The sequence below is a fragment of the Vombatus ursinus genome, unplaced genomic scaffold (assembly GCF_900497805.2).
Source record: "Vombatus ursinus unplaced genomic scaffold, bare-nosed wombat genome assembly UNPS02010219.1, whole genome shotgun sequence".
Lineage (NCBI taxonomy): Eukaryota > Metazoa > Chordata > Mammalia > Diprotodontia > Vombatidae > Vombatus > Vombatus ursinus.
In genome coordinates this window covers 5,194,851-5,213,803 of record NW_020949997.1, presented here as the reverse complement: position 1 = coordinate 5,213,803, position 18,953 = coordinate 5,194,851, and the positions used below count along the sequence as shown (strand labels likewise).

Genomic DNA, 18,953 nt, shown 5'->3' with positions numbered 1-18,953 from the left:
TACCCTAAGCATGCGAAGACTTCTTCCAGCAGAATAGGCAAAGGAGAACACCTTCTTCCAATAGCCGTGAAGGAGGCTGAAGCAGGCACTGTGGAACGCTTAGAGCTTGGTCAGACATCAAAGATGCCAAGATTATCCACCGCATCCCGAGCCCTCCCCAGTCATCTTGACTTTTCTCTTGCCACTAGACTTAGATGACTGGAAGAGCGAGTAAAGCTGATGACTTTGTGCAATTCTGCCTCACTTCAATACAATTCAAGTCAAGACATCCCCCATGATGTCACTGGTCTTCTTCGAAAACAAAGGATGAAAAACTAACTCAGGGAATGGAGGAGACATCATGTATGTAAAATCATATCTTTACATTATGGTGCACAATTTTATCTTGTCAATAATAGGTTTATAGATTAAAAATGTATTTAAGTAGAATTCAAATATACAGGGTGTCCCCAAAGTCTTTGTTCAGTTTTTACCTTGAATAGCTTAAGCTTTACTAGGTAACGTAAAAATAAATTTTAATAGCTTAAAAACAGAATTAAGACTTTTGGGACATCTTGTAGCATACAAGGTCATTCAAAGAAAAATTATTTTAAAATATTCACAAACCTAAAAATACACAAAGCTTTGGGCAACAGGTAGCTTTGAAAATTAATGTCATTTCAGCCAAATAAATAATCATTTTCTAGGGATTCATTCATATTGTTTTAAGGCAAGGAAAATTCAAAGGATACAAAAACTCTTCACAATCTGCCTCACATTTTGCCTCCAGAACTCTTCCACATTTCATATTATATTGTAAATATGTAAGTGAAGATACATTGAATGATCATCAAAATGTTTGTTTACATTTACCTTGAGAAGTAAACTTGAAGTGTGTAATGTACTACGAACCCAATCTCAAACTTTTACAAATTAAATAATTATTTAAAAGTTCATAATTATACTTATATTTAATTGTGTTCATAATAAAATATTTTAAAAGAAAACAAAAACATTGAAAAAGTATGCAAAGAAAACAAAAAGAAGTACAGAAGGGGACTCAAAAAAAGGGCCATTTTATTAATTCTTTGTTAAATTTAACATATGTTAAAATACCATATGTTCTAGAAATTTATCTTTTCAAATATAATCTCTTTTATTCTTTGTAAACTGAAATGTTCATGTTTGTTAATGACTATTAAGTTCAGAATAAAAAGAAAACAATTTTAAAATAACATGAGGTGCTAGAACCACGTGACCTCTAAGGTCACTCTCTGTTCTAAATCTATGATCCTAAATACAGACAAGGTACAAACAATTCATTTATTTAGCTGTATTAAAGCCAAATATTAATTTGGTAGCATAGGCGTTCCAAATGTCTATGAATGACAGAATAATAGCAAAGACAGCGTGGAGATTTTGCCTAAGGGAATAGGCCTAATAGTTAGGTACCAACCTGTACCTTCAATATTTTAAAAGCTGATGCCTATCTGAATACTTTTCTACCAGTAGGGAAAGTCTGAACTGTTTTGAAACCTCTTAACCATTCAAAGCTTTAAAATTCTATCTAGGTACTGTTTTAATAGTAAATTTCCTTATTTCCCACAGGTTTATGAGAGATACAAGAAATTCAAAGTGGCACAAAATGAATCTTAAATGAAAATTGATTGAGGATTTGAAGCCTACTAGTTGGCTCTTAAAAACTAATCTTAGCACATTGGCCCTAATGGGAGAGGTATGATTTGCATAGAAATGCTTGAAACATTTCTGGTTTTCTTTTTCATGATTTTTCCTGAGAACAAGTTTTGATAGAGGGGGAGAGAAAGGGACAGAATGAGAGTTGAATACTGAGAGTGATGTGAAAAGGACAATGATTGTCTGGTTTGTCTTTTTGAATTTTTTGAGAGCTTTAATTTCCTTCTAAATGTCTCTGGAGATTCTAACAGTTGCTCTACTCAAATGTCTAGTGTTCTTGCAGTTGGAGAATTATCCTTTTCTCTTGGGGATTTCACTTCACTTTCCTTTACATATGATATATATTTATTGTGCTGGGATTTCTTTTTTTTTTTTTTTTTCAGTCCCCTGCTGGTTTTTCTATAAGATTTTCTTAGAAATTATTTCCTTTTTTCTTCTTTTTTTAACTAGTCTTTTACTCATTCCTTACTGTGCTATTTTGAGGTGACGAAGGGGAACTTGTGCTTAGATGTGCCCCCTTACGGGGTGATATTGATGTAAGTGATGGTGGGGACTATGGGTGTGACATATTGAATACCTTGTTCTTTGCAGTCACTGCCTAACTCTTTTGTTGCAAGAGAATGTTTTCTGGTGGTCATGGAAGTTTATCTGAAAATAATGGTGATGTAAAAATCAAAGGCATAAAATTTAAAAAAACATTTTAAAGGGGGTAAGTGGAACAGCGATGAAGACATAGGATTTTAGAATTAGAAAGGATTATCTGGTCCAATCTCTTCATATTACAGATGAGGACACTTTGTCATGTAGTACTTTTTCCTCTGAATGAATGAGAGCATTTGCTTTCTCTCAACTTTTTTGTCTTTTGCTGATTATCTTCTGGTTTTCTAACACAAGAATGTTTTGATGCCCATTGCTTAGGAGGTCATAGAAAGTAGAGACTGTTTATTGAATTCTCATCCCTCCACTGGCCCCTACTGGCACAACATGATACTAGAGCTATTGGAAGATAAAATACGTTCCCTGGGCAAGTAAGTTGGACAACTTTCTCTTAGATCTCTGAGCTTTCTTTTCACAAACTCTGACAATGATCCTGGATTGTGAACAGAAGAGTAGAATATGTGATGGTAATTATTGCAGCACAAATTATTTTTTAATTTCACCTTTATCCTGGCCAAATTCTTTCCCATTGTCATTTGGTAATCTAGATTTGTACATGGGAGGAGCTTGTATATGACTGGGCAGCTGGCCAGATGTGTAAAAGAAAGAGCCCAGAAAGCAAAATCATGTGTCCGTGAGAAAGGGAGGGTGGAGTACTGGGCTAGGCGGAGCATAGCTTCTGTCTGGTATCAGAGGAATAAGATTTCCATTGAAGCAGCCAGCTCCTGGGAGGTGCCTTTTTTTTTTTTTTAAACCAGGTACAATGCCTATCTTGTAAGCAACATACACATGTATACACCGTGGTATAGTCTCTGGAAATTACCAAACAGACTCTCCATCTGGCAGATTCAGCTGAGGCTGAAGGAGAAACAAATATCGACAGATAAGGCAAAGGATATTGGGAGTCATGAAGGTTGAGGCTACTCTGTCTCTTTAAGAAGTATGCTTGTGATTTCACAGACTGTAAGTAAATCTTGGACTTATTAAGAGTAACTCTGTGGTGGGATCATTGCCTCAGGAAAGTGGGATGGGGTGTGTACCTTAGAGTGAACTACAAAAAGGGAAATAGGATGGCTAAGGATGGGATCATCCTGCTTTGACCATAAGATTGTTATGCGTTTTGTAAATTACAATGGCGTCCTTAGAGATGGAGATGAGAGTTGGCCACTCTAGTTTCCAAATCGGAAGAAAGTTATCAGAGGACTTGGGGATACCACATATTCAAAAAAATTGATCTCCCTAGCCTTTCTTTAGCCATTCCATATGTGATTGTTCCCTGGAATCCTGGTGATTGGTGGGGGTGCATGCTCTTTCCCTCTGCTCCTCCTGGTAGGAAAGTGGGCTTCTGCTTGCATTTACTCATCAAATGGTTAGAAAAAGGCCTAGGCAGCAAGTTCCTCAAGCAGCTTCTTGGACTCAGTGCCAGAGCCAGCGTAAGTGGATGGAGTCCAAAAGACCCAAGAGGGCACGACATAGCAGCGAGCTGTAGAGGTAGCTGTGAGTACTGTCTGTAGGGGCTACAGCTACCATCTGTAGCTGTCTGTAGCTACATACCAGTTGTATATAGGGGATACAAATGATACTTTAAGGGTAAGCTGGAGATGGATAGGCAGAGCAATTATGATGTCACAGGCTAGGCAGAGAAGAAGTCATGAAAGTTATGAAGTCAGAAAGGAAATGCCATTGAACAATCAGAGGTTAGGTTGCCTGGAGGTAGGAAAGGCAGTTGCCTAGGCAGATTCAATGCCTTTTGCCAGGGGGAAGAAAGTCACTAGGATTAGCAGGGCATATCTGGTTTCTGTGGTGGACTTCTATGGTTGAGTGAGACCCCTTACCGTGAGGATACCCACTCAGCTTACAAAGGAATGGGAAAATTACCTACCTCCCCAAGTTGGGAGGTCTAAATATTCTCCAAACCATGTAGAAGAAAGCTATATATATATCTATATATCTATCTATATGTATAAAATCATATTCCTCTAACCCTATTCTTTTTAATACAAAGAGAATTCATCCCAGGAAGATAGCCCCTATCCGTCTAGTCCAAGCTATAGAATATTCCTCTCCCCAGAGCATGTAGTCATCATCCATGATTTTAGGATACAAGTATCTGGATATGCAAGTGGAGAGAAAACAAGCTCAGAAGATCACTACTTACTCCCCCACCCTCCTACCTCTCCAGATGCAGTGGCCTCCATGGCTATGATAAGTTTCCTGTTTGTGGCGGTGATGTATGTTGTCCAGCACCTGATGCTTGTCAGTGACCGAATGGACCTGGACACACTGGCCCGAAGCCGACAACTGGAGAAGGTAATGATTGAAGAGATGCGGCAGCTCGAGCTGGAGTTTGAAGAGAGAACCCGGCAGGAGGACATGCGGCAGGCAATTTGGAAACCATTAGAAATTAGGAAAAGAAAACATGAAGAAATCAATGAGGAAAAAAGCAAGGAAAAAAACGCGCCAACAGAAGATTCAAAGAAGACCTGGGCATTCCAGTCTGAAGGCCCAAAGGGGCCGATAGGCTGGATGCTGGGGAACCTGTGGAATGCAGGCCTCTTTAGCCTCTTTCTCCTTTTTGAGCTTTTCCGGCAGAATATGCAACATGAGCAACTTTTTGACTCCAGCAGCGATGAGGAAGAGGACGAAACCACTGGGGAGACTGTTACTACATGCAGTTGGTTATCTGACTTTCCTAAGCAGGAAGACTTAGATTCATTTTTTGAGCAGAACCTCCAAAACACCACCCGTGACCTGCCTAGTATTTGTGAATTTGTGGAGAGCTTTGTGGATGACCTGATAGAGGCCTGTCAGGTACTGGGCCAGAGGGAGATACACCCCCAGTTGGAGGATTGCCTGGGTGTAGGCCCTCCCTTTGAGAAATGGGGCATTGGCCAGGATGCTCACAGGTTTGAGGTGCTGGTGCCTTTATCAGCCCCACAAAGCAACTCGTTCCACCTAGAGATGAGAGCCCCAGAATCCGGACTGCTCCGTTGTGGCCGAGTGGTGGTGGAGTCGGAATGCGTATGCAAACGAGAAAAGCTTTTGGGGGATGTGCTATGTCTTGTACACCACTGGGACCATACCTCAAGTACTGGCAACCCTGCCAACTCCCTGAAGTCCAACTTTTGTACTGGCTCACACCTGGATGTATACAAGAGTCTGTATTGGTTCCGAAGCATGGTGGGGAGTGCCTGGGCCCTAGTGGCACATAAATATGACTTTAAGCTTAGCCTCCCACCTTCAGTCACCTCATGTAAACTGAGGCTGGAGTACCGCTCAGGTCGATTTCTCTTAATCAACTTGATCCTGGGAGTGCAACGGGATGACTCTTTGGTTTATTTTGTGAGTCAATCACCTGAACAGGAGAAGCTGACTAGTGTGGACTGGCCTGAGTCTTTCGCAGCCTGTGAGCACCTGTTCCTGAAGCTGGTTGGGCGATTTGCCCCAGAGAAGACTTGTCATCTCAAGTGCCTCCAGATCATTTCATACCTCCAGAGTCTCAAGGCCCCACCCCATGGGCTACATCAACCCATCCTCACCCCTTACCACTTCAAGACAGCCCTCATGCACCTCTTGCTGCGGCTGCCTCTCACTGACTGGAAGCCTGATCTATTTCCCCAACGGCTCCAGGATATTCTCTGGTACCTTGGCCGTGGGCTACAGGAGAGATGTCTTTATCACTTCTTGATTGGAAATACCTTTCTACCCCTTACCATCCCAGTCCCCAAGAACTTTCGGAGTGCTAAGCCTGTCAATCTCTTTCGGCACCTCGAACTAGACTCTGCGGCACACTCAAAGGCAGTGACAGAGTTCCATGACCTTGTGACCCAGGTGAAATCTTTGCCCGGCTTACCAACATCTGGTAGGGTCATGTAAAGGCCATTAAAAATGGGATTTCTGATTTTTGGGGCTCCTATAGAGTCTGTTTTTCAGATGTCTTATAGTCAGTATCTGTGCCTCTTGACTTGTCATGAGGATATGTAGTTCATGAGCCTGGGCATAGGGAGCAAGAGGAGACACTTCATGAAAATACAATACAGGCTACCTAGCACTAACTAACCTAGGCTGTGGCTTCTAAGGTTTTTCTACTGACATGATTCACAACATGATCAAAAGGAGATCAGAATGCCACAGGCACACATGACCACATGTTCTTGCGATTGAGATCTAGAAGGAAAACAGGTTCTGAGAAGCTGTAAACAATTGTACTGAAAATTGGGGAGAACTTGAGAGACTACCCATTTTAGCCTGTTCCTATTTATGCACCTTACCTAGTTTTCCCTTTAAACTTGATTCCCTTATGTGAACAGATCTATTTAACTTGCATCAAAGCTGATCACATTCTATAAAGTACTTTTTAATCATATTGGAATAATTCCTCGACATTACTTCATCCCAAGCAAATGCTGTCAGGCTTTTTGATTTCAAATTCACAGATTTTAGGATACAACTCCTCCTATCTGAGCATTCCCCACCTTCAATATTTCTAACATGAAACTAAGAAATAAGGCATTTTCTTCTTTGTTGCATTTTTCAGTTATGACTCCAAATTTTCTGGTTATTGTATCCCTGACATCACCAGTCTTAATCAAATCATGTATTACCATTGTTTCTTCAACATTGTCATGAAAAGAATCAGAGGAAGGCCTCAAGCCCATCAGGTTGATCACTTACGGAGAATTTATGGAGACATAGGCAAAATTTATTCAAGATAAGAACACAGGAACAGGTTATGATCTACATGGCTGGAGGAAGTACCCACACTGTGGCTAAAGTGTAAGAGTCTGAAATTAATAATCTACCCTACTGGCTAAGGTAATTTACTTATTCTAATTAATGCCATAGCCAGTATCAGACAACTTTTCCAGTGCTTAGAAGCAATAGAGAGTACTTCAGGAGGCTCTTTTAAAAACAGGGTCACTAAGATTAATAATTGCTATGTAGTATTGTTACTGAAGGAGAATATTTCTCTCGGTTTCAAAAGATAACCAACAATTGCTATAGAGTTATTGAGGAAGAGCTTTTTAAATGGAAAGAAGCTTCATTAACCTCTCATACGTTCATTAACCTCTCATACATGCTACTTTTCCTCAGTTTGGAAATTCCTTCAGTTTCTTTTAAATTCAGACTGAAGAATTATCTGAACATTGTGGTTTTTCACAAGTGAGGTCATAAGAACCCAGGTTTACTTATAACAAAGTATTTGTTTTGAAGATGTTATGGGTTTGCTTTTGCCTTTTTGACCCTCAGGTATTGATTTACATAGGTTTGTGGGGGTAAAGAATGAGGGCGGGGATCATAGTCAGAGAGTGTACATGCTGTTTCTCCCCCACTGTTATCATAAAATACTATCTATGGAAATGTGGCTGACATGACATTATTAACACTACCACAGAGTGTCAGATGTTAGCTAGCTTCTCTGGGACTATAGTCATGATAACACAAAATGACTCAAAATGTTTGTCAAAATCCAGTGCTAACTCACATTGTTCTCCATGGTCTAAGGGTAGCTCATTTTTTTGTATGATACCTTCTGGGATATGCCATGAGTTTCTTTGAAGTTATGAAGTTTTATGATGGTGGAAGAAGTTTTTTTTTTTTTTAATATACACACATATACACTTGTTCTGTGGAGTTGAAAATAACTTGTGTTTTATTTTTGAACCAATAAAGTAAAATTATTTTCTATACAAATCTGCATCCTTTTTGTACCAAACATGTCAGGCCGAGGTTACACATGCCTAACTCTAAATACCCCCAAGTACCTCCCAACATACCTTACTTAGCCCATGCTGGCATTTCACAATATCCTTCATACCAGTCTGCCTTGTGGATTTCCTATTGGGTATGGCCAGTGGCCAGGAAAGAGCAAATATGAAAGTTAAACACAGCACGTTGTTATTGTGCCATGAACAATTTCTGTGGTGCCACAAACACATAATCTCTGCAAAATTAAAAGGCCCCCCAAACACTATTTATAAGAACTATTAAGCATTGGTCCATAAAGAAAGAATGAAACTGGTATAGTATTCTAGGTGGTTATTTCCAGTGTAATAGGAGCATGAAAGAGATTTTAAAGTTGTGAGTGGGTGAAGGAAACAAAAGAAACAGTCATCAAAGCTTGGGTGGAACAGAGGGTGTGGAAAGGGGTACAGGAAAATAAGAAGATGAATAGAAGGCCATAGTTTTAATGATTAAAAACATAGAGCTTTTCATCAAAAACAAAAACAAAAACCCCCCAAAACTTAAGGCTCAAAGGATTTATCTGTAGAATACAGTTATTCTCTTATGGGTCACTGGTTATAATTCCATCTGGAAAAGTCACAAGGTGTTACTGGAAAAAGCCTGGTGAGATTTGGCTTCCAGTCAATGTTTTCTGCCATTAACTAGGCTGTGTGACTTAGGCAAGTCACTTAACCCTTCTTTGTTTCAAATTAGCCATGCAAAATGGGGATGATGGCCATTTTCACTTTGAAAAATTTAAAGTACTATTGGGTTTCACACACACTATAAGGGAGGACCATTATTATAAGGCAGTCATGGGAGACACGAATTGTTGGTTCTTAGCCCATTGCATAACAGAGCTGGAATTCCTCAAAATGCATGAAACCAAAAAATATTTGCTTCTAAGTCAGGATGAATGCAAAGGCATTTCCAAAATCTTCTCATACAGCCTCAATGTTTTATATCATCAAGTTAGACAAGGTTTAGAAGCCAAAAATGACACTCCATGTTATCTAAGAGTTCTCCACTCAGGTTAAGGATGTTTCAAGACGGAATTATTCCATTAGTAAGAGAATATCTATTTGTGACTATAGGGTTTGCTGGAGACCTTTATACTATTTTTTTTTTGGCAGTCCAAAAAGCAATATTTGTAAAGGTGACCCCTCTGCTACTTCTTTATACAGAGGTATTGTGCTTCAGATGTTAATGATAAATTATTGTAACCTCTTTGTACATACTTTAGCCCCAACCAGCCAAAAACAGATACAGCATTCTGAAGAGACAAAAACAGAGAAACAACATGTAATGAGAGTACTGTACAATGGGTATTGAACCATTCTTAGTCAGATCTGCAAGAATGACCAGATAGTTAGGACAGGGCAAAAGTATGGCCTTAGAATCTTGTATTGTTTCACTTAACCCGAACATGGACACCAACCCAGGCTCTTCAATGGCTTTTCTAATGTTACCCCAATTCCCATCACCACATATCCTTTGCGTTTGTCTCCTTAGAGGACAATGGAATGGGGTACCAGGCAGGAAACTATTTATATGTTCTAAGGCTAGAAAAAAATAATAATCCTCTCTTACCCTAAGACAGTCAAGTATCAGAATAGATTAGTGAAATATCACACTCTCTAAACATGAATTACGTTTTAGAATAACAACTCTAAAAGGTGGTTAAAGCAGAAAGTCAAAATAGGTTTAGAAAGATTCAGCTAAATGAATGTGGATGAACAGGAAGGGACCTTAGAAGTAATCTGGTCCAAACCCCTCATTTTATAGATAAAGAAATTAAAGCCTAGAGAGATAAATTGAATCACCCAGGGAAAGGAACAATGGACTCTCAATCCTAGGCCTCTTGATTCCAAAGCCAGACAGTGAGGAGAGTTCCTCTATGGGGTTAAGGATGTTCAAGACCCCACTCTGACTTTCTGATGTCAGAGCCATGGCAGACAACTCAGAATTGGTTTCATTCAACCAACATTTACTTAGCATCTGTCTACTCTGTGCAGATGTTAGTCAGCAAGTCAATAAGAGGTTGCCAAGCACCATGTGCCAGGCACTGTGCGAAGTTCTGATGATGCAAAGATCTCACATTTTTATGGGGGAGAGAATATACAAATAATTATGTACATGCAATATACAAATAGTGTAAATGGAAGGTCACCTAAGAGGGAAGACACCAACAGGGGGAGAAAACTAGAACCCCTTTGGAGAAAGACTGGATTTGAGCTGAGTCCTGAAGAAGGCCAGGCACTAGGGGAGATACAAAATCTAGATAACATGAGATCTCTGCCTTGAAGGAGTTTACAGACTAACAGTGGGAGTTGCAGAAGTGCTAGGTGAGGTGGGAGGGGGAAGGTTGTCAGGGACCTTCACAGAAATCATACAACAGGGGTTCTGAAATTGGGATCTGTGGGGAGATTTCAGGGGGCTCAGCGAAATTAGATGGCAGAAAAATCAAATATTTTCCTTAACCTCTAACTGAAATTCAGCATTTTCTTCAATTATTTAAAACATTAGCACTTGGCATTGTGTCTAGCAATCTAGTAAGTGCTTAATAAATGCTTATTGACTAAATTACATTATTCTGAGTCCATAGACTTCATCAGACTGTCCAAGGGATCAATGACACAAAATTGGGTATCTAAAGACCTCCTCTCCTATCCCATAGTTATCACACATTTCCTCCTTCTTGGCTGATGAATCCTTCTTACCTTTCCTGATTCCCCATAATTCTAGTGCCTTCCCTTTATTTCCAATTTATCATATATACATATATGACTATATATACACATATTTATGATAAATTGGAAATGTGTATATATATGCGTACACATACATATGAAAAATTGGAAATAATCAGATATACAAAAATTGAAAATAGGATTGTATACACATATATATCTTGTTTGTATATAATTGTTTGCATGTTGTCTTTTCCTTTATAGGTATATATACATATATAGATATCATTTGTATTTGTTTGCATGTTGTCTACCCTATATATGTATAAACATATATGTATCTATCTTGTTTATATATAATTGTTTGCATGTCTCCCCATATATGTGTACATATATATTGTTAGTACATAATTTGCATGTTGTCTCCCCTATATGTGTATATCTAGTATACACACACGTATTGTTTGTATGTAATTGTTTGCTCATTGTCTCCCCTATATATTTTTGTGTGCATACATACCTTGTTTGTACATAATTGTTCGCATGTTGTCTTCCCTGTATATACACACTACATGCATATGTGTTTGTGTATATGAATACATACATACATACACACACATAACTATCTTGTTGGTATGTAATTGTGTGCATGTGGTCTTCCCCATTAAACTGTGAGGTTGTTGAGAGAGAGAACTGGTTGTTTTTTTGTTTGTTTTTTTACTTTTCTTGTATCCTGGGTCATCCACAGTCGTCTAGACTTTGGACTTCGATGACTGGAGGTGAGTGAAGCTGAGAACTTTACGCAACTCTGCCTCACTTAAATCCAATTCAAGTCAAGGCATCAACCATGATGTCACTGGTCCTTTTCGAAAACGAAGGACCTACTACAACAACACCCCAGAGCTTAGTACAGCGCCTGGCACATCAGTAAACGCTTAATAAACGTTTGTTGACTGACTGTCGGTGGGTCATGGGGCTGTCCGTGGGACCCAGGATGGCACTGATTTCTGTTCCCTGCGGGAGCCCGGGAAACATCCCCCCAAGTCCAGGCTGGTCCCCAGACGGGGCACCGAGCCAACACTCGGACTCATAAACACCATCAACGATAGCAGCGCCTGCTCCGTCTTTACTGAGGTCACAGAGCGTTATCCTCTAGGTAACTCCGTCTCAAAAGCAGTCTCATTCCGCCCCTCCTCCTAGATTAGCCAATCCCGAACAGATAGGCTGTCTCCGGTCACGCCCCCGGATGTGCGTCACCCCCGTGGCCGTTACACAGAGTCGGCGGTGCTTGGGCGCGCGAGATTTCAAATCGGCTCTTGGGAAGGAGCAACATTGGACTCGATGGGACCAGTCGATCTGGGTAAATGAGAGCGTCAGGAAATCAGGCTGGGCCGGAGTGCTGGGCGCAGAACGGAAGAGCGGGAGAAGCGGGTTCGCCCGCGAGCCGGTGTTCCGTTAGGGCTTGCGGGCGCCTAGGCTGGGCTGGCGGGGCCTGGGTGGGAGGAGGGAGGGAGACCGTATGGCCGGAGGCCTTCTGGGCGACCGGTGGTGGGCGGGACTGGGGCGTGGCCAACCAATCGGAAAGCGAACATCTGCCCGACGTCATCGGAAAGCCCGCTAAACCTGTGTATGGGCCCTGGGAGGCCGCGCTCCTTTTCTTTGCGCGGGGAGCGTGGCTATTGGAGTTATTGACCTCTCGAGGGGTGGGGCATTCAGACATTGGAAAGCCCGACCTTAAAAAAAAAAGTTTTTTATTTTAACGGAAGGGAGGCTAAGTAAAGAAAAGCTACATTTTTTGAATGTATACAAAGGCAGGAAGGGAAAAAGAGGGAAAAAGTAGGTAAAGGGAAGGGAATGTAAATGGGGGGGAGGGCGTAGAAATAGGCATTGAAGGAGTCTATTGCAGGAGGTGGTTTCTCCTGACAGTATGGGAGGAAGTCACACAGTCTCTTTGCTTTAGGGGAACCCTGGGAACTTGAAAAAACCTTGCTTGTCTGTTGACTTTTCTCACCTAAAAGGCAACTCTCAGTTTTCTATAAACAGGCTAAGAGGATATCAGGCATAGAGCAGGTTAAATTTTGTAGTAAAGGACACAGAAACAATGTCACCTTTTACCTGCCCTTCCTCTGGACCACATTCCAGCCAAATTGACCTCATCAAACTGTTGCCTTCTTCATGCCTTTGCACACGTGGTCTCTCATGTTGATAAATTACTAATTCCTCCTCATCTTCACTTTAGGCTCAGAGCCTCCTTACCCAAAAAGCCTTTCCTGATTTCTCCCTCCTGAACGGTTTTAATTACTTATTGAGGTAGTGCTGTACCTGGAGTTGGAAAAACCTAAGTTCAAATCCTGACACTTCCTAGCTGTGTATCCCTGGCCAAGTCACTTAACTTTTATATGTGACTCAGTTTCCTCATCTGTAAAATGAGGATAATAATAGCACCTACCAGGCAATTGTTTGTGAGGGATCAAGTAAGAGTAGCTTTCTTCAAGTCTTAACTAAATTTCACCTATAAGAAGCCTTCACTCTCGTTAGTTGTTTTCTCTTCATCCTGTATATAAGCTTGTTTGCACTTATTTGTTTGCTTGTTGCCTTTGACCATTAGACTGTAAATTCCTTGAGGTCAGGGACTTTTTATTTGCCTCTGTTGTGGCCTCATCGCTTAAGCACATTGTACCTGGCAAGTAGACTCTTAATAAATATTTATTGACTGACTCATTAGTGTAGTGGCTGACACATATAATATTGGCATATTATATAGGTGCTTAATAAATGCCTTTTCTCTCCCCCTCTGCCCTTCCTTTAGGTGGATCCAACTGTTTTCTTTTTGTTTGCTCAATGTCTAGCATAATGCTGTGCACATATTAAGTCCTCATTGAATTTAATTTCCCCTTCTGGTGGATCCCCTACACTCTTCTCCTCTGAAGGGGAAAATCAACTCCTGCTTCTTGCCTTGTCTTTCTGTTCAGGTTGCATCTGCTCTGCTTGTCACTTCTGTACTGTTTCTTTGCTTGTTTCCCTCCAGATCAGCCCTGCTCCTGTCATTTCTAGTGTTTGCACTTGGGGGCAAACATTGAATGAATTGCTTGGTGCATGCGCCTTGCTCATAAGGAAGGATAAAGAAATGGTTAAAGTACAAAGAGGAACAATGGGGCTTTGCCCATAGTCATACATGGGGAGTCTTCTAGACTCAAAGCGTCCTTTCAACAATACAATCAAATGCTAGTTGACAAAGAAACATGGTGAAACTAGAGAATCCATCTATAGGATAAAAGAACTAAAATAATAAAAGGGTTGGGGTTCAAGGCTGTTAAATGAGGAAGAACTAAAAAGATTAGGGTTTTTCAGTTTAGAAAACGAGTATGTCATTGGATGAGTAAGATTTATACACTGCAATTTACAGTGTTTTTTTCATAGGAACCTTGTGGTTGGAAATATAAATTTTTTTAAAAGATTTTAAGGATAAGAAAACAGAAGTTAAGTGACTTGCCCAAGGTCAAATGATGATACAAGCTGTAGAAACTGGGACTAGAACCTAGGTCCTTCTGACTGCAAGGCCAGAGCCACTTATCAATTTGTTGTTCTGTCATTTGAGTCACTTTGTGACACCATTTGGGGTTTTCCTGGCAAAGATACTGGAGTGGTTTGCCATTTCCTTCTCCTGCTCATTTTATAGACGAGGAAACTGGGGCAAACAAGGTTAAGTGACTTGCCCAGGGTCACACAAGCTTTTGGTAAGTTCTGAGGCTAGATTTGAACTCAGGAAGAGGAGTCTTCCTGACTTCAGACTTAGCACTCTATCCACACTGTACTACCTGGCTGCCCTCTCCCATCACTACATTATACTAAATTCAATAAAATGGTAAAGTCTGTGGATAGAGTGGGCAAACCTGGGATTTGTAATAAAAGTAACAGCTCATATTTGTATAATGTGTTGCAGTTTACAAAACACTTCCCTCACAACAACCCTGTAAGGTGGTTAGTACAAGCATTGTTATCCCCATTTTACAGATAAGGAAACTGAGACTTACAGAGGTATGAAGTGACCTGCCCGACTACTAAGTGGTAAAGCTAGAACCTTATTTCACATCCAGTGCTTTTTGCATTATCTGTGGTGATCTGGACAAGGGACAAATGATTGCAGGTAAGTTTGGGTCCAATAAAAGAATATGTTACTTAAAAAAAATAAAGTTTTTTTATGCCTTTTATTTTTCATCAGTCATTTTTTGGATATACTCCTCACCATCATGGTGAGCCTTATGATAAAGAAAATCTGTTAAGCAAAACCAACTAATACAATAATCATAAATGACAACTTATGCTATATTCCATACCCATGGTCCCCCACCTCTCCAAGGAAAGCTAGGGGAGGGATGAGGAACACCGTGAGATGCATTTCTTCACCCTTTCTGGATTAAGATTGCTTTTTACTGTTATATAAGTTATATAGCAATCTGACATGTTTAAACCCCATGGACACAACTCAGCCAAGCAAACAGACTCCATTTTGGCAGCCTAGTTTCCCAGAAGAACAAAAATAGAGCAAAATGACAATTTTTGAATGTTAATAGGACCTATCTTTGTAGGTCTTAAAATAAGTTCCTAGAAATCTAAGATCATACACAGCGAAAAATGTTCAGGATTTCCTGAGGAAAATAAACTTTTATGTCAAAAAACTCTTTGAAGTTTGAATTTTAAAGTCTGTGAAGAAGATGTCATAGCATGTGCCAGGATTTGAGGTCTTCGAGGCTTTCAGGGAAAACTATCTGGCATTCAGTGTTCTTTCATATTTTTTTAAAGCATCCCTTCCATATAGTCAATATTGGGCAACCATAAACTGTAGTTTATATTTTAATCTAGAACTCTTTCCCTACTCCTATGTAGTATTGCTTCCAGAGGTAGGATGAAGACTCCATGTTGCATCTTTTTGAACCCTCTCATTGTAAGGTCTTACCAGGACTTTTTCTTCTGTCCACAGCTCCAAGCCCCCTCCATGAGAAGTTTTAATAGAGCATTTGTTGGGGGCAGTATGTGGTGTTTCTCTAATTTTTTTTTTCTGGTTTTTCCTTCTCTTTCCCATACATAGTGAATGATACAGCTGGGAGGGGTCATCTTTGTATTTAGCATCAAATCAAATAGTATTTATTAAGTTGTACTGGGGGAGAAGAGACCTGTTGATAACAACATTGCATGTATGCCTAATACTACAGTAGAGAACTTTTATGCTGAAGCTTGTTATTCTCTAGTTTCAGATGAATCATAGGTTAAATTATACCTCTAAAACCCTACTAGATAAAACCTGTTACATAGAACACAGTTTCTCTAGACTCTGGATCTTATTCCTCCTCTCTCCTGACATCACTAGTATAAAATAGGCTTTTTTATATTAACGATAATAGTATCTTCATACAATACTATCTTCACCCAAGCCCACAGTAAGGATTATTCACCAGACTTCCCTGGAAGGGAAGGGAGGTATGGAGAAGGGAGCAAACATTTACTGAGAACTTACTACATGCTAGGCACCATGCCAAGTGCTTTGCAAAAATTATCTCATTTGATCTTTACAACTACTCTGTGAGGTAGGTGCTATTATTACCCCATTTTACAGTTGAGGGAACTGAGGGAAGACAGGTTAAGTGCCTTGCTCAAGACCACGCAGCTAGTAAGTATCTGAGGCTGGATTTGAGCATAGGTCTTTCTGACACCAGGCCCAGCATCTTATCCACTGTGACGTCTACTTAAGTGGGCCATGTTGACCTGTGATTGTGGGGGAGGGTAGTTTCTATTTTTTAGTCTTTGCTGCCAAGTGTCACTAGAGATTTTAAATTCTTTGAGGGCAGGGACTGTCTTTTGCCTCTTTTTTGTAACCTCAACACTTACACAGTGCCTGGTACAGAGTAGTTACTTAAAAAATGTTTCTTCAGTTGATAACAGCCTACTTGCTGTCTGTGGAATTGCTGTCTATAGTAAAGGTGGTGTAACTCTGGCATATAGAAAGTATTGAGAGACACTACCCTTGCTGACATTAAATGTTTTGTTTAATATATGCTGAGTATATCATGTTTTTCCTCATTTAGTCACAATGAGCAGCGCAGGGCTTGAGACTGCTGGCCACCCCAGCAGCATTTCATCACCTGAAAGTGTGTTCCTGACCCCAACATCCAAACATCCACCTTTAAATATTTCTGGTACCCCTGTCCTTGAAGACTTCCCTCAGAATGATGATGAACGGGAGAGAAGGCAAAGACGGCGCTCCAGAGTTATTGACCTACAGCTCAGTAACACGGATTCACCACATTCAGTGGCATCCCCTTCTATTAGGTGAGTATAATTTTAGGCTCTCCACCTTAAAATGTGTTTTGGGTGGATTTTTATTCTGTGAGATTGTTACATATATTTGTATATCTCCAAGATATTTCTGTATGTGTGTATGTATGTGTATCTGTGTATGTGTGTGCATGTGTGCACTTAATAGTGTTATCTATCTGCTTAATAGTGTTATCCTTTTAGGAAACCTGATACTCCATCATTACTGGTCCCTAAATTTACAAATACACAGATTGCAGATCATTATTCCACCTGCATCAAGTTGTCAACTGAAAATGTGAGTATCTATTATCCCATTGGCAAGTAGAGAGATACCCAGATTTCTTTTTTTTTAAATTTCTTTTTAAATTTTTTTATTAGATTATTTTTAGGTTGTTTTTTTTTTGTTTGTTTTTAGTGAGGCATTTGGGGTTAAGTGACTTGCCCAAGGTCACACAGCTAGTATTTGTCAAGTGTTTGGTCTGAGGCCGGTTTTGAACTCAGGTCCTCCTGAATTCAGGGCTGCGTGCTCTATCCACTGCATCACCTAGCTGTCCCCATTATTTTTAGTTTTTAACATTCACTTCCATAAACTTTTGAGTTTTAAATTTCCTCCCCCTCCCTCCCCACTTCCCTCCCCAAGACGGCATGTAATCTGATAATAGACTGTACATAACATTCCTATTAAGCATGTTTTCACATTAGTCATGTTGTAAAGAAGAATTAGAAGCAATAGAAAGAACCATAGGAAAGAAGAAACAAAACAAAACAGAAGGAAAAAAAAGAGCAAAAAGTATGCTTCGATCTGCATTCAAACTCCATAGTTCTTTCTCTGGATGTGGATAGCATTTTCCATCATGAAACTTTTGGAGATGTCTTAGAACCTTGCATTGCTGAGAAGAGCTAAGTCTATCAAAGTTAGTCATCGCACATCATGGCTGTTATTGTGTACAACGTTCTCTTGGTTCTACTCACTTCACTCAGCATCAGACCATACAAGTCTTTCCAGGTTTTTCTGAAGTCTGCTTGCTCATCATTTCTTATAGCACAATAGTATTCCATTACATTCATATACCACAACTTGTTCCACCATTTCCCAATTGATGGGCATCCTTTCAATTTCCAATTCTTTGCCATAACAGAAGGAGTTGCTATAAATAGTTTTGTACATGTGGGCCCTTTTCGCATTTGTATGATTTCTTTGGGATACAGCCCTAGAAGTGCTATTGCTGGGTCAAAGGGTATGCACAGTTTTATAGCCCTTTGGGCATAGTTCCAAATTGCTCCCCAGAACGGTTGGATCAGTTCACAACTCCACCAACAATGCATTAGTGTTCCAGTTTTCCACATCTCCAACATTTATCATTTTCCAGTTTTGTCATGTTGGCCAATCTGATAGGTGTTATGTAATACCCAGATTTCTTGCCTGGAGATCTGGGGCCCTCATTCTTTCTTCTGTAATAGTAATAGGTGGTTGCAATAATAGCATCTCCATTAGTTCATTTGATTTTTACAACTACTTCATGGACATTATCATTGTTCCCATTTTATAGGCAAGAAGACTGAGACTCAGGCAGATTAAGTGACTCTTCTCAGTGACAGAGCCAGGACTCCCCTCTCAGACTTTTGATTCTACCATGTCTGTTACTTTTTCTCCACATCAAAATCCTTTTCTCTGTGATTGGTCTCCCCTGACACTTTGATTTTCCTTTGAGACATGGATCAAGTTAGTCAGGTGCTCTTTGCTTCATTTTCTTCTCTATAAAATGGGGTGACTGATATCACTTAGAGTCAGGTTTGCAATACTAGCTTTAACATTTCACTGTAAAAGCGTGTGATCAGTAGTAATTTCATAATTTTATTCTGGAAGGTATTTTTCTTAGTGTGCAGAGATTG

General features: G+C 40.0%; 2 protein-coding genes across 4 annotated transcripts in view; both read left to right on the top strand.

The window, feature by feature from the left end:
- The first annotated feature begins 275 nt into the window (after positions 1-275).
- Positions 276-7,937, top strand: ITPRIPL1 (ITPRIP like 1). 2 transcript variants are annotated; one of them, XM_027853892.1, is made up of 5 exons: positions 276-342; positions 1,588-1,714; positions 2,593-2,702; positions 3,090-3,294; positions 4,514-7,937. In XM_027853892.1, exon 5 carries the CDS (start codon positions 4,528-4,530, stop codon positions 6,205-6,207), a length of 1,680 nt encoding a protein of 559 aa, XP_027709693.1. In that variant the 5' UTR covers positions 276-342; positions 1,588-1,714; positions 2,593-2,702; positions 3,090-3,294; positions 4,514-4,527; the 3' UTR covers positions 6,208-7,937. The 2 variants fall into 2 exon arrangements, with proteins under 2 accessions (XP_027709693.1, XP_027709694.1); XM_027853893.1 differs by lacking the exons at positions 276-342; positions 1,588-1,714; positions 2,593-2,702 and having other exon boundaries at positions 3,079-3,294.
- Positions 7,938-11,998: 4,061 nt separating this feature from the next.
- NCAPH (non-SMC condensin I complex subunit H) overlaps positions 11,999-18,953 on the top strand; it is a 41,019-nt gene continuing 34,064 nt past the window's right edge. The window contains exons 1-4 of one of the 2 annotated variants that reach the window (XM_027853968.1): positions 11,999-12,105; positions 14,760-14,892; positions 16,829-17,072; positions 17,262-17,355. In XM_027853968.1, coding sequence (XP_027709769.1) covers positions 14,883-14,892; positions 16,829-17,072; positions 17,262-17,355 — 348 coding nt within the window. In that variant the 5' untranslated portion in view covers positions 11,999-12,105; positions 14,760-14,882. The remainder of the gene's footprint in view (positions 12,106-14,759; positions 14,893-16,828; positions 17,073-17,261; positions 17,356-18,953) is intronic. The other variant, XM_027853967.1, reaches the window with a different exon arrangement.

Coding starts and splice junctions, on each gene's coding strand:
- ITPRIPL1 (XM_027853892.1), top strand. CDS start 4,528: ATGGCTATGATAAGTTTCCTGTTTGTGGCGGTGATGTATGTTGTCCAG.